Source organism: Vicugna pacos, chromosome 29 (assembly GCF_048564905.1).
Source record: "Vicugna pacos chromosome 29, VicPac4, whole genome shotgun sequence".
NCBI lineage: Eukaryota > Metazoa > Chordata > Mammalia > Artiodactyla > Camelidae > Vicugna > Vicugna pacos.
The window spans coordinates 16,129,327-16,145,216 of NC_133015.1; the positions used below are offsets into that span (position 1 = coordinate 16,129,327).

At 40.4% G+C, this 15,890-nt stretch overlaps 1 protein-coding gene and 1 long non-coding RNA gene across 5 annotated transcripts in view; one reads left to right on the forward strand and one right to left on the reverse strand.

Annotated features, from left to right (window-relative positions):
* C29H8orf34 (chromosome 29 C8orf34 homolog) overlaps positions 1–1,166 on the reverse strand; it is a 284,320-nt gene extending 283,154 nt beyond the window's left edge. The window contains 3 exon segments of the mRNA XM_072951848.1: positions 685–813; positions 815–874; positions 877–1,166. Of these exon segments, the coding sequence (XP_072807949.1) occupies positions 685–813; positions 815–874; positions 877–1,020 (333 nt within the window). The 5' untranslated portion in view covers positions 1,021–1,166.
* A 165-nt stretch (positions 1,167–1,331) lies between these two features.
* LOC116285985 (uncharacterized) overlaps positions 1,332–15,890 on the forward strand; it is a 33,983-nt gene continuing 19,424 nt past the window's right edge. For all 4 annotated transcript variants that reach the window (XR_012065453.1, XR_012065455.1, XR_012065452.1 and 1 more), the window contains exons 1-2: positions 1,332–1,547; positions 7,935–7,968. This is a non-coding gene — a long non-coding RNA (uncharacterized lncRNA). The remainder of the gene's footprint in view (positions 1,548–7,934; positions 7,969–15,890) is intronic.

Consider the following 15,890-nt stretch of genomic DNA (forward strand, 5'->3'; position numbering starts at 1 on the left):
TAGTATTTTTGGCATCCAATTCTTGGTGGCGAGAAAAAAACAGATCAGAGCTAACGTCTCCTTCCCATAAATACGCGTGTGCTTTTCCCGAATCTTTCTCCGCCCCCTTCTCCCCCAGCACAGGTAGGGTCTGCAATGCAAAGGACTCTCCTTTCATCCAGAGAACAATGTCAGCGCTTCAGTTTGACAATTTCATTCGACTCGCCCGCACCTACCGAAGCCTACTCCCTACCAGTTCAGTTTTCTCCCAGTTAACCTTATTCCATCCCATTGCTGAGCACATCCTCCACCTTTTTCGGGTTCTACCGCTGCCCACGTTTGGGGGAGGGGGGAGGCAACGCGCAAGACAGTGTGAATTCCAGGAAGAAAGTGTGCTTGTGTAAGAATGATTGTGTGCATCTGTCCGTCTCAGCCTGTCCAGCCCTGTACATGTGGCTACAAAACTTGCCCTGCCAGGGTAAGACTTGTCCCTCCGGAGCTCACCTATCCGCGCCCAGGTAACCGAAGAGGTGTCCGCGCGGCCGCGTTCCAGGACACCTCGCCCGGGCAGAACGAATGCCCGAGACCTGGGACCACGGGGGCGCCCCTCCCGTGCATTTGTTCTCGCTCCCTCCTTCCCTCTAGGGTGTTCTGCACCCCTTCCTCCGAAGACCAACGGGACCGCCCTCACCCCCAGCGCCTTACCTCAAACAGGGGGCCGATCTTGTTCTTCTCCAGGTAAGCCTGGATCCGGGATTGCTGACGAGACGCCATGGAGAGCCGGGCGGGCCGCGGAGAGTGCGGGAGACCGCGTGGCCGTGCGCCTCCGCCGGGGTACCCCCCTCCTTTGCCCTGGACCGGGGCCGGGACAGGAGCTCGGGAGCCTCGGCTCCCCCGGCGCGGCGCGGCGCGGCGCGCTCGGCTCCGGACGCCGGCGTGGGCTGCAGCCGCGGGAGCCACGAGCGCGTGGGGCGCCGAGAGCCGGAAGCCCGGGCACGGCGCCGCCGACTCACACAACTCCGAGGTGAGGGGAGCACTCATTCATCGCCTTCTCCTCCTCGCGCCCACCCCCGCGGCTCTCCGCGGCGCCCGCGCCGGGGAAACTGGAGACACAGGTTCCACGTCCCTTCTCTGGGCGGCAGCGGCAGGAATCAGGGGGCGGGAGGCGAGCCGGGAGATGCCGCTTCGCCGAGAGAGGCGCCGGGGGGCGCCCTCGGGCGGGCGGGGGCCGCGGGGCTCGAACTCGCCGCGAGCGTGCGCGTGCGTGCGTGTCCGCGCGCCCGACGGGTGTGCCCCCTCTCCCAGGTCACAGGAACAAACAGCCCGGGCTACTCCCCAGGCTGCGCTAGCCCTGCCCGCCGCTCCCTAGCGACAGCGCCGCTCCAGAAGCCAATGGTGAAGGTGCTTCTTTCAAAGTGCACATAAATCTGGTGCTTGTTGGCTACTCCTTGGCAGTTACAAATGCAGTTCCAAAGGGGGTCGTCCCCACCGCCCCTTCCGAGCCTCCCGTCGCACCTCCTGCGTTGCCCGCACTAGCTCAGGATCCGAGACGGGCAGAATTTGAGAAGGTGCGTGAGTCTGAGGGTTTGCTGTGAAAAGAAGTTGCCTTTCTTTAGGAAATCTGGCTTGACGGGGAGCGAGTTGAACGGCTGAAAATCCAGCTGAAAACTCCCCAAGTGCAGACATCCAGAGGTTGGGAGCAAACCTTCAGCTTTGGACAGGAAGAAGAGAGAAAGGCGAGCCAGCGCTCCCTTCCAAGTTTGCCGTCCTAATCCCCATATAATCATGTGGATCACACAACCCACGTATAATTATGGCTGTGTATCTATAGCTCCATCTCAGATACTACACTACAGCACATAACGATGTTTCCTCTAGATGCTTCCTGAGCTCCTCAAATTTAGCCAATAACTTTCTTATTATGCAGGGATTTCCGAGCTGAAGATCTCCAGACAGCAGGGGTTTCTTTACATCCCGTTCACAAGCACTTTTTCTTGTGGGAAAAAAAAAGAAGGAAAAAAAAATCATTGAGGCCTCCCACGACGATTTCTCTGGTTCCCAACCGTGATGTGCTACCAAATTGAAAAGATTTATATTCATAAACATAAGGTTTAGAATGAAGGGAATAGTCGTCCTAAAGCGTACTGCCACAGTATAGATTTCCTTTTCTTTCTCCACTGTGTTCTGGATTTCGGCAATTCATATCTTTATTGGTGTCAGTGTTTTTTCATCTATATTTTAAATGAACTACTTAAGTAGAAACATGCAACAGTTTAGAAAGGAATATCCCAGAAATTATATTTAATAATTTAGATAGGAAATCTGCACGAATACCTAAGAGCATAACCATCACTGTTAACCTGAAAGGTCTGGAAAGGTACCCAAGTTACTACTTTTACTTAATCTGCCCAGGGAAAGTTAAATTGAATAGCAGTGAGGTACCCAGGGTTGTCACGTGTTTTCCATTGTGGATCAAAGGTATACTTACTTACATATATTTTAATATGTTTAGGAGAAGTTAAATATAGAGAGTGAATATCAGCATTTTTATTGGTTGTTAGGTATTGTGTACAGCCATCTGTGACTCAGCTAAAAAGGTAGGCATTTTGAACACCACATAGCACTGGGTAATCAGAATGGTACCTTCCTCCAAGAAGCATGAGGAAGATGCTTCTTTAAATCAGATTATTAACCTATTTATTAAGTCTTCACCATGCTCAGAGCACTGCATCTAGGGCCTTGAATGGAAAAGACAAAGCTTTGCTGGCAAAACACTTAAGCAGTAAAGGGAGAATCATGAAGATACATACATTTACATATATATGTATATTAAAATAAACACTGAACATCCCAAAATTACATTTTTAAAATTCAGGAAAGATTTCAGAGGTTTTCCAAGGCCTACCTTAAATACCATCTCCTCCACAAAGCATTTCTTGGTTCTTTCTACTTATCCCAGAACCTGACTTCATTACTAAAATAAATATTTATTGCACAGTCTCTCAAAGGCAGACATTACGTTAGGAGGGAGGATTCAAAGATGAAAGGCCTTGTCTTTGTTCTTAGGTATTCAGTCTTTTTGAGGTAACTGGCATATACACAAAAAATGACATTATAATGCACGATGCTAATATAGATTCATAAAACATGCTATGTGCATACTGATGATCGAAAAATGACCTGTGCTGGGATTATCAAGAAACACTCCATAAAGGAGATGGTGTTTAAACAAAGTGTTAAAGGAAGAGTAAAATTTAAAAAGTTTCCAGGTAGGATTGGTGGAGTGAGGATGGGGATAATGTTTCAGGCTTTGGCATTAAAAAAAAAAAAAAGCACGTGCAAAGGCCCGGTGGCACAAAACAGGCTGGTTTAGAGAAACAGGGTGTATATGGAGGAAGTCTGGCCTGTGAGGTTAAAAAAGTAAGCAGAGTTCAGCTCATTAAAGGTCTTACTTGCTGAGAAATACAGACTTGAATCTTCTGGGTGATGAGAATTAACTAAAGAGTTTTGAACAAAGGAGTGTTATAGTCAGGTAAAAGTTTTTGAAAAATTGCTTTGGTTACAACATGCATGATAGATTGAAAAAGAATGATATGGCGACAGCAAAACTAATTTTGGTTACAGAATCCGTGAACAATTCATGAGGGCCAGCCTTTGGGGATGTAGGGATAGAGAAGATGGGACATATTCAAGGAACATTTAAAGACTAATTTGTTGATTGTCTTTACAGAGGATGAAGTTAGAAGAGGGAATCAAAGATGGCCCTCTGATTTCTGCAACAAAGCTAAAAGAGTATAAATTACTTGTCCAAATCACCCAATGAACAATTGATAGGGCCAGGTATTGCTTCAGGATTTTCAGACTCCAAAGCTGAAGCTCTTTTCATTTTCTACCCTGTATCCTGAAAATTAGTCAGAAATTTAGTTCCCAGATATCAGCATCCATTGGTAGGAAGGGCTGTGTTTCACCACCTGGCACATAGTAGGCACTCGATAAATAGTAGTTATATGAATGAATTAAATTTTAGTAAATCAGTTCAACCCAGCTCTGTTTTTTTAGGCTAAACTTTGCCTCTGATACATGGCATTCATTTTCTGTTTTGTTCCATTTAATTAATTGCATGCATATCTTAGTCTCTCTTTTAAACTGCAAACTCTCTAAAATTATGAACTGAATCCTAATATTTCTCTTGTACTTTACATGTAACAGTATATTTTCATACAGTATGTTTTTCATAAAAATATCTTATTTGATTAATTTTTATTGCTATACATTTTGAGAGTTTGTTTCATTCAGTGGCTTTAAAATTGGCTGAAAAGTAAGCATCGTCTTGGATTGAATTTACCAACTTTCTTCTGCTCACATAACACGGTACCATTACTATCCTTTCTTTTGGCTTGAGTACAACATGAAAAAGCCATTTTCAGTGAGACTGTTTTGACCTCATTGTGTTACAAAAGTGCCTATCCGCATAATTTCCAAATGCACAGAATCCAATTTACAGACTGTTTGTTCTAAAGCCTTCTCTAACTCCACTTTGCATAGCTCCTGAAACAAATGATTTTTGATGAGAGACAAGAGAACGATGGTGAAGGCCAGTAGACCTAGTTAGGAGGTATAAGCAGTAATCCCTTGAAATTAATTAAATATTGAAACAAGTGAGCAGACAAGTTCTATAAGTTCCTTCAACTTAGGCTACCAGCCTGAAGCATCCTTGTCCCCTTCCTGTATCTCTCTTCCTTTCCCACTTTAAAATAAACAGAGGCAACTATTTCCCCAAAGAACTCAGTGTATCATGCAGGATTTTAATTTTTGAGCTATTAAGTGGAGAGGCTAAATAAGAGCCTGAAATAAAGGGGGTTCTGGAAGAGATAAAGCAGAGACGTGGCGAGATGGGATAGTCCCGAATGAGGAACTTCCCAAATGTAATTTGATTTCGAAGTCAGCATTGTCAGAAAATGAATGATAATTATGATTTACACCACATCCCACTATTACATAATGGGATATTCCATCCATGGAAACTTCAAAATACATGTGTCAGGAAACAGTTCACAAGATGCCTGGGTATGTTTTGATACTAATGCCAGAATGTTTTGTTATCACTTCACATATTATGGTATACTTTTAGTTACAAGGACTGATTTCAACAAACTGTCAGATTCATGATTAGCCTGCAGTCTCATATCTGTGTTACTGCGTGTGAAGGATCATTTAGGTCTCCTCCGAATGTGATTCTTTACTATCTCCTCAGGACAAGTTAGAACGTGTTTTCTTGTTTACTGTTAGGTGGTGGTTCAAATCCAGCTGACAGTAGGGTACATGTTAGCTGGGAGTCTGTCAAGCATAGTCACTGAGAGCACTGACCTTGGAGCTCCAGCCCAGGACAGACCGCAGGCTTTGCCATTTACTCGCTGTGTGACGTTCAGCAAGCTTCGTAATCTCTCTGTCCTCGGTGTCCTCACATGTAAACCGAAGTTAAATAGTACTTAGTTCATCAGTTTTTTGAGAGGACGATAGTAGATAATGCAGGAAGCCCGGGTACAGGGCCAGGCACACAGTAAAGATTCAACAGAGGATACTGCTAACATTGTTATTATTGTCATCATGTCATCGTCATCATCACTAGCAGCATTATCATTATCCCTGAGACTTAGACTTGCAGAATTCACATAAACTATATTAGGCCAGTTACCTGAGGAAATCCTACCAGAAAGGATGTCTTGCAAATCAAAGCAGTAAGACAGACTACCACAGTCCCCCCATTAAAGGAAGTAAGAAATTCTGAAGTCAGAAAAAAAAGCTGTAAGATGAGTATAGAGTATAATACAAAATGATGTATTCAGTTATAGTACTCCATATAAAGAAATTATTTATAAGGGAAGAAGGGCTTCTACATGAAGCCTGATAAGAGAAGAGGCAGTAGGAACTTCTTGGTGATTATCCCACCCCTGTCTAGCAGGATGAGAAGCTGCATGACCCAGCACGGATGAGTCATCGGGTCATTAAGAGAGGATGGTCACAGAGTCCGTTTTCTCCATTTCTGCCCAAAGTGCCTTTCAGGATGAATTCCAATGATGAGCACATACAGAGCATTCACTGTGTACCAGGTAATGGCACAAGCCCTTTATGCACTGCACTAGCCAGTCCAGTCCTGAAAACAATGTCATGAAGTAGGTACTACTATTATCTCCTTTTTTTCAGACGAGGGAACTGACACACACAGAGAATAAGTACCTTGCCCAAGGTCCCCAGCTAGTAAGTGGCAGAGTCCATATCTGAACCACGCTTGAGTCTTAAACACCACTAGCCTGCTTCCCAAAGCTCTGACCACCAGTGTCCCAGTATCACTTCGTTTCGAACTTGTTTTAACCAAGAGGTATTCTGATGACAACTTTGACCTCCCTAGTATGTTTATATAGGGAATGAGACAGCCTCGGGGTCAGGTACCTGGGTAACTTCCTGGCCCCACACTGAATGAAAACATTAGCAAACTAGCTTACATGTGTCTCTACTGAGTTTGAATAATGCTAATCAAGTCACATTGGGACTGATTCTAACCACACCGATAACATCGACTCACCAGACCTCCTAAATTGAGAACTCAAATGATACTGCCAGCTTGTGAAATCCTGCCATCCAGCCTTCTCAAGTGACATTTCTGTCTCTTTAAATTCTACATTTAAATACTAGGTTTTAATATTTAACTTTTAATATGTGGCATGTTTGTAAGCAATCACCATCTAAAATGCATTATATCAATAACTTTTTATAATGTTTGTTTGCATCATATCATGAGTCATTTAAAAGAAATCTACAGAAATCAAATTGCAGATACCTTTGATATTAATTACCAATAAACTGTTAATCCTGACATGCTTTTGTTTATAATTTCCAAAATGATACTGTCTTGATTTTTTCGTCCCATTAAGTGAGAGTCTTTGGTAAGAAGAAAAATACCTTAAACGATGAAAAATGTTACAGAATACTGTAAACACGATACTGAATTTATTGAAAAGGAGGAGAAATAAGAGCATCAGAGCAAACAAAGGATGACTTGGGAAAACAGTTCTACTTGGTGTGTGCCCTGGGGAGCCAGGCACTCCGCCTAGGACAGGATGTGCTATTGCTCCAATCTAGCTATCAAGCAGGAAGTAACGCAGGACCTATTTCTCAAACACACATCTCGGTAAATGCCAGCTAATGCTCAGTAATGCAGCACATCACAACAACCCAACACTAAAGGTTAAAGGTACATTTCAGCAGAACTGGTGAGACCACCATTGCCTAGAGGGAATTTAAATTAAAAAAAAAAAAAAAAAGGATGACAGCCCTCTGCAGAAACACTGGATCCAATAGTACCCAAAGTAGCCAGCAAATTCTCTCCTTCCAAAGCAGACATTGGTGGGTATGGATAATACCCACCCTGTCTCCAACCCTCTGATGGTTTTGGTCCTGAGAGACAGAGATATCTCTCTTGGGATGTATAAGGTTTGTGCTAAGCTTCCTCAAACATCAGAGAATCACACTGAATTATGACATATCTACCATGAAAGGTCATGAGGAACAGCAGCTAAACTCGCTAACTTTGCCTAGGAGGATCAGGAAATCAAAAATTAAATGAATGAATGAATGGGTGGATAGGTGGAAGAATAAATGAAGGAAAGAAAGAGTGAATTAATAAAATGCTGATAATTCATCAGGTAACCATGAGGCATATCTAATAACCAGGTCCTCAGTCACTTATGTCTAAATCCCCCTTTTACATGCATTATAGGCTTAACTGACTGTTCAATACAGGATTCTTCTCAGTATTTATAAAGTATTTCAATATAGCATTTCAATATGATGACAGTATGGATTTGCCTTTATGTGTTTTTCTTGAGCCTCTGCTCTTCAACTTGCCACTTTTCCTTCTAATATTTTTTTTCTTTCTTTTCTTTTTTTTTTAAAAGGAAGATTGTTCATCTTGCAGCCTGGGCCTGAAACGTAAGTACACAAGTGTCAGCAACCAGTCAAAACCGACTGACCAGAATTGAAAACAAATGTTTTCTGCTACATCTGTTTTCCAGCATGTATTTTAAGATCCTTTTGTCTGTAAGTGCTTGCCCTTGACGGTTGTACGCCTAGGCATATTTTAGTATCATTGATACTGAACCCAAGGTTTCATATATTTTAGGATGGTTATTCTTTATTCTCAGCATATACTGACCCATATGATCTGTTTTGCCAAAAATATTATCCGAAAGACTCATTTTTTTCTCCTTTTTCATTTCATTATCTTTAATAAAACAGCATCACCTAAAAAACTTGCCTTCATAAAACGACCATAAGGATATTCTGGAATTTAACAAAGACAAATACTGTATGGTATCACTTACACGTGGAATCTAAAAAATAATACGAATGAATGGATATGTAAAACAGAAACAAACTCACAGACATAGAGAACAAATTTGTGGTTACCAAGGGGGAGACGGAAGAGGAGAGGGACAAATTAAGAGCACGGGATTGACAGATACCAACTACTATACATAAAATAGGTAAGCAACAAGGATGCACTCTATAGCACAGGGAATTATACCCATTATTTTGTAACAACCTGTAATTGAGTAAAATCTGCAACAGTACTGAATCACTATGCTGTACACCTGAAACTAACATAATATTGTAAGTCGATTTCACTTCAATAAAAAATAATAAAAAGATGTCAAACATCATAATATACAGAAAATTTAAAAAGTAAACAATAGAAAGTCTAAATTCAGAGCCCATACTTTAAAACATTCTCCAATATCGCCTCCTTTACTTAAAAAGTTAGTGAGAAATGACCAAAAAATTATATTATATCAATGACATCTTGCCGCTGCTATTCAACATTGCATTGGAGGGTCTAACCAGCACAATTAGGCAAGAAAATTAAAAAAAAAAATTGCCCTGATTAGAAAGGAAGACGTAAAGCTATTTGCAGATGACATAATTTCATATATATAAAATCCTAACCAGTCCACTACAAGAACTAATACATGAGTTTATTAGCAAGGCTGCAGGACAGAAGATCAATATGCAAAAATCAATTGTATCCCTCACATTTTCAGTGAACAACCCAAAAAGGAAATGAACACAATTATAACAACATCACAAAGATAAAACACTTAGAATTATATTTAACAAAGGAAATAATAAAACTCATATTCTAAAAACTATAAAACATTGTTGAAAAAATTAAAGAAAATCTAAATAAAATGAACAATATTCTGTATTCATAGATTGGAAGATTTAATATTGTTAAGATGGCAATACTCACCAAATTGATCTACAGATTCAACACAATTCCCATCAGAATTCCCAACGGCCTCTTTGCAAAAATTGGCAAGCTCATGCTAAAATCCGTATGGAAATGCAAGAGACCCAGAATAACCAAGAGGATCTTGAAAAGGAGGAGCAAAGTTGGAAGACTCACACTCCTTATTTCAAAACTCACTAAAAAGCTTTGCAGTAATCAAAACAGTGTGGTGCTGGCATAAAGACAGACATCTATATCAATGAATTCAAATTTAGAGTACAGAAAGCAAGCCTCACACTTATGGTGAATTGATTTTAGACAGGAGTATCAAAAGTAATTCAATATGGAAAGAATAATATTTTCATCAAATGGTGTTGGGACAACTGGATATTCACATGCAAAAGAATGAAGTTGGACTCCTACCATACTATATACAAAAATGAACTCAAAATGGATAAAATCTTATAAGAAAACGTAAGTATACATCTTGATGACATTAGATTAGGTAATGCTTTCTTAGATATATCATCAAAGGCACAAAGGAAAAAAATAGATAAACTGGATGTCATCAAAGGCAAACTTTTTTGGTGCAAAGGATACCATCAAGAAAGTTATAAGATGACCCACAGAATGGGAGAAAGTATTTTCAAATCACACATCTGGTAAGAGACATATCTAGAATATATGAATAACTCTTACAATTCAATAATGAAAATACCAAATAACCCAATTAAAAACTGGGCAAAGGAACTGAATAGACATTTCTCCAAAGAAGATACACAAATGACCAGTAGGCATGAAGACATGCCTAGCATCAGTATTCATTAGGAAAATACAGACCAAAATGACAATGAGATACCACCTACACAGAGGAGGATGGCTGTGATATAATTAAAAAGACGGACAATAACAAGTGTTGGCAAAGATGGGTAGAAGTTGGAACTCTCATACACTATGGTATGCATGTAAAATGGTGCAGCCAATTTGAAAAACAGTCTGGCAGTTCCTCAAAGGGTTAAATATCAAGTCACATTAGCCAGCAGTTCCACTCCTAGGTATAAACTTAGAGACATGAAACACAGAAACTTATACACAAATATTTGCAGCAGCAATATTTATAAAAGCCAAAAAGTGGAAATAAATAATCCAAATACTCAATATTCATTACCTGATGAAAGAGTACATAAAATGTGGTGTGTCCATACAGTATAATATGCTGTGGTAGAAAAAAGGAGTGTTGTACTAATGCATGCTACAGCATGGATGACCCCTGAACACACGATGCTCAATGAAAGAAACCATCCCAAAACACCACATGCTGTACGTACCCACTGATGTGAAATATCCAGAACAGGCAAATGTATAGAGACAGAAAGCAGATTAGTGGTTTCCTAGGGCCGGTGGGAAAACAGAAGGCCAGTAATGGGGTGAGGAGATAGGGAGGTGAAGGTGGGGGCAGAAAGAGGGTGGGGGAATGCTGAGTGACTGCTAATGGGTTTTCTCTTGGGGGGGATAAAAATGCTCTAAAATTTATTGCGCTGGTGGTTGCACCACTCTGTTGAATGCACTAAAAAAACACTCAATTATACACTTTAAATGGGTGAATTGTTTGGTATGTGAATCATATCTCAATAAAGATGTTATTTGACAAAATAACAATAATTGTTTTATAGGTTCCAGGGTCTTCTTGGATTTCTGTTCTGTTTTTGCTTTTTTTTTTTTAATTGAAGTACAGTCAGTTACAATGTGTCAATTTCTGATGCACAGCATAACGTCTCAGTCATGCATATAAACACATAGATGCATTTTCATATTCTTTTTCATTAAAGGTTATTACAAGATATTGAATATAGTTCCCTGTGCTACACAAAAGAAATTTGGCTTTTTGTCTATTTTTATATATGTTTTTGCTTTCTTAATTGTTTGTGCCAGGAAAAAAAAAGTTATTATAAAGCACATGTACACAGTTATAAACAGATCCTGAAAATGATCCTTTAGTTGGTAAGCAGCATGATGTGCTAAAAATGCAAGTAAAAAACGAAAGGGAGTTAAATGACTTTGCGTAAGTTTGAGACTGTGTGCATCTGTGTGGATTCAGGAAACAGGAGACACTTGGCCAGGCCAGAAACAGGCAAAGATGCAGGGTAGAGAGAAAGAAGAGTTGCAGCTATATTGGCTGAATTTTGGTAAATAAATGAGAATGTGCATATACTACTATTAGTACAAAAGAATCAGTAAAACCACTTCTTTGTTGCTATGATGTGGGACCTGTTTTGACGGTCTGTCTGCAGGGTAGGTGCTGGGCCAAAGGGAAGCCAACTACATCTGCAGTGCGGGTGGAGCTTTCATTTTGGAGAGGGACATTTAGAAGTCCTTTTGGTTTCTTTCTTTCTTGAGGTTTAGAATTACAACTTTTAAAATTCTTTCTGATTACTCACCTTTCGGCACTTAGGCTTAATGCTGCAAATACTGTACAACTTGTCCTTCTTTTTCACAAAAGTAAAGCTTCTGACAATTACCCCTGATGCTACGTGTCTCCGGGACGTTGATTTTCACTGGTCTGCGTATTTCATTGTATAAAGATAGCATAATTCATTTATCCACTCTCCTGTTCCAAGTTTTTACTAATGTAAACAATGTTACAATAAAATTCTTGTTTCTGTCTGATTTTTCCATGGCCCAGAGTTTCTCCAGGGTATAAGCCAAGCACAGGAATTGCTTGGTCATAAGGATGCACATATTCAAATTCATGAGACATGGTTACATTGCTCTCCAAAGTGGTTGTATAAATTTATAATCCTTCCCACGACTTTTGAGAGTTACCTTTTCCTGAATTGTCACTTGTACGGAAAGGGTAACCCTATAAGAGGAGTGGGTCTCAGTCTCAACGCTCCCTCTCCATATACTGGTACGAAATACAAGCCCGTATATATATATTTTTTTTTTATGAGGGGAAGGTAATTGGGTTTACTTACTTATATTTGGAGGAGATCCTGGGGATTGAACCCAGGACCTTGTGCATGCTAAGCTTGAGCTATACCCTCCCCCCTATATTATTAAAGGTGATAAATACCTCCCTGCACATACACAGTCAGCTATGTAGTTCAATGTCCTGATTTCAAGTTCCTTCTTCGTTTCTGGCCCACAGCAATTTCCCTGCCTTTCTTAGCAATTCAACCATGCATTTACAAAGGATGTTAGTTATAATTTATTGAGCAATTCTTGGTGCTCATAGCTGGAGGGCTTTCAAGCTGTCTGTACTGCCAGACCCTTAAATGCCTGACAGCATTTTCAGCACCTGAGCAATCTTTAAACACTCCCCAGATGTTGGACACCATAAAGAAAACAATGCAATCAAATTAGCAACTACAATGAGCTATTAAACTCCTCTCGCTTGTATTCATCAGTCACCACACTGCAGCATAGAGTAACAACATAGTGACTAAACAGACTCTCTGGAGCTTGAATCCCAACCCTGTTTCTCATTAGCTGTGTGACCTTGGGCAATTTACTTCACCTCTCTGAGCCTCAATTTCTTCATCTGTAGGACAAAGGTGTAAATAATAAAACCTAACCTGTAGGATTGGTACAAGGAGCCAATGAGCTACGATTTACAAAAATACTTAGAGCTCGATCTAACACACGGCCTGTGCTGTATAATCATGTGATAGATAAATAAAATGCAGTAATGAATATTAGACATTCGTTTTTATATTGCCCATGAATATTTTAAAAATGATCTTTCCTTCAGTCCCTGGTGGCATGGACAATCTAACGCTGGCAACATCCCAGCACTACTTCTCAAGTTTAATGATTCTAGTGATAAATGGATTTTACCTCGAAGCCTCTCTGAGCCCCAGAATACAAGCAAAATAGTTGTTGTCCACTGTGGCCCAGCCAAGTGGTGACGCAGGCTGGGAGCAAGGATGTTAAAAGAGGGTAAGGTAGAGAAGTGGATAAACGCCAGAAAGGAGGAAAGAAACGCAGACGCATGCATCCTCCCAACGTGGCACGTGGCCAGGGTGCTGGCAGGATGCTCCCCACGGGGCCCTTCCCTCCCTGCTTTCTGTCCAAGCCCTCAGTGCTTCTGCCACCTGGCTTCCTGCTCTCCACATGGGCCCCTCGGCATCTTTAGGTTCCAAGAGGCAATCTGAGCAAAGTACTGCAAAAAGCTTTCCGTTAGTCTAGAGTAGGCAATTTGAGTGTCTGAGGACGTTTAGGCTGCGAGAAACAGTGTCTCAGGATCTGACTCTGCACAGGAGTGGAAGCTGAGGACAAAGTCTGTTAAGACACCATTTATTCTGATATCTACATCATGTGTTGTCACTACCATGCACGCATCACAATGTTTTTACTTGGTAGATATACCATACACTTCATTTAAATTGAAATAAACTGATTGAGGTTCACCCCATAAGCCACACAGCAAACCTAGCAATAATGCCCCACAATAATATGAATTTGGATGCAACATCATAAACAATTCGCTCCCTTCCTCTGCACAGCGGCCGCTCTCACCTGGTGGGCCAAGCTGAGCTCTCCTCTCGGGGGGAAAAGGGGGATGGATGTGACTGTCTCATGATTATTCTGGACTTTCTCATGCTTACAATACATCTCATACCATACATACATCTCGTGTATTCTGCTGGTCATCACACTTAATTTCTCACACATCTAATAAATGTCACTGTTTTCTTTTTTTGCACAGTGTAACTAGGAGCCTGACTGGAAATGTTTGTTTGCAGTGCCACCTTTCACTTGACGAAACTTTTGGACCTCACATTTTCACAGAGGGGGAGGGGGTATGCTACTCTTTTCAAACATGAAGAGAAAAAAGAAAAGTCTTACCTAAACAGGTTTGATCTACACGGTGGGCGTTATCAACCACTTATTCTGTAGTTTTCCTACTGCGGAGCATCTGTGATTCAGAAATATCTGGTTTCACTCCTATTTTAGACATACAAAAACATTGTGTTTCCTGGCCATTTTATTCTTTTTAAGGCTTTACTGAGGTATAATTGATAAATAAAATGGTAAGATATTTAAATTGAACATCCTGATGTTCTGATGCCCATGCACATGTGAAACGATCCCTCCCATCCAGTTAACTAACACATCCATCACCTCACTTAGGTATCTTTTTTCCTACTCTCTCAGCAAAATTCAGTTATGCAACACAGCACTATCAACTAGAGCCACCATATTTCACATTAGATCTTCAGAACTTAGTCATCTTTTAGCTAAAAGTTTGTATCCTTTTACTGACCTCTCTTGATTTCCCTCATACCCCTGTCTCTGGCAAACACCATTCTACTCTGTTTCTATGAGTGAGACTTTTTTTTAGATTCTACATATAAGTGATATCATGCAATATTCATCTTTCTCTGCCTGGCTTATTTCACTTAGCATAATGACCTTAAGGTCAATCCTTGTTGCAAAGGGCAGAATTGCCTTCTTTCTCATGACTGAATAATATTCCAGAATATATGTAATAATATTCTATATATATATATGTATACATACACACACACACACACACACTGGATTTTGAATACTCAGTACAAATCAATATAAAATACATTATTCATTTATATGTGGATTATATTTTGTAATGACAACAGTTTGGCTTTAGTTGATTAAATGTTTTTAAATTTTAAAAATAATGACACGAAGAGCAGTGTAAGTTATCATGTAGCAGATACAAGAAAGAACAAAATGACAGTGGGAAAAAATCACATAATGTTAAAGGGCTTTGGGAAGATCCAGGAGATAAGAAAATGATTTAATTGGGAAGATGACTGCAATTCGTTGAGCCACAATGGTGTTGGTGCTGAGCTGATTAATTCGGGCTGTGCACTTCCACTCCCCAAGTATTAAACTAATTTTTCTGCTAACAAATTGGCCTGTGGAGATCATTGAGATTAGCATCTTTTAAAACTACAGAAAGAGAAGATTCCAAACGCTTCCATGTGCTCCTCCAATAACCGCAATGTCCCTTCAGAGGGAACAGCTGGATTGGCTAGGAGACAATTCACATTTTAAAGGCATAAAACCAATTCTCAAGGGGAATGCCTTGTAATATGTTGGTGGGTCAATTTTCCCAGTTTAAGAGAAAGAAAGGAACTTAGGTTACAGCAGTGTAAGACTCAATACCATATTTGCATTTTTATCATTTAGAGGCAACTCTACCTTTTTATCTTCCGAGAAAGAAGCATTTGTGCTATTGGGTTGGAAGAAAACGCAATACTGCAGTTTGAGGTCTCTTTCTGTGTATGCTTAAGCCAGAATAACATTCTGGTACCTCATTTAGGACAGGCACTCTTCGCCAGCATATATGGTGCACACGATGAGGTTCGAGGTTCAAATCAAATACTAAAATGAGTGTTTTTGTCTGTTTCTATAATAATAATTTCCCATCAGATGTTTTTTAAATCAGCGATTCACTCTCCCTCACTTTTTCAGATTCTGATAAAAGACAGACCATGTCCCAGCTGATAGTGCTGGGAAAAATATAAAAAGAGAAGAGAGGCCAAGCAAGTGGATTTAATATTTATTAGCCTTTTCTTCTGTTTAACAAAATAATGGCTCTGACTTGCTTTTCTCTTCAATGCCTCCCAGATCAGAA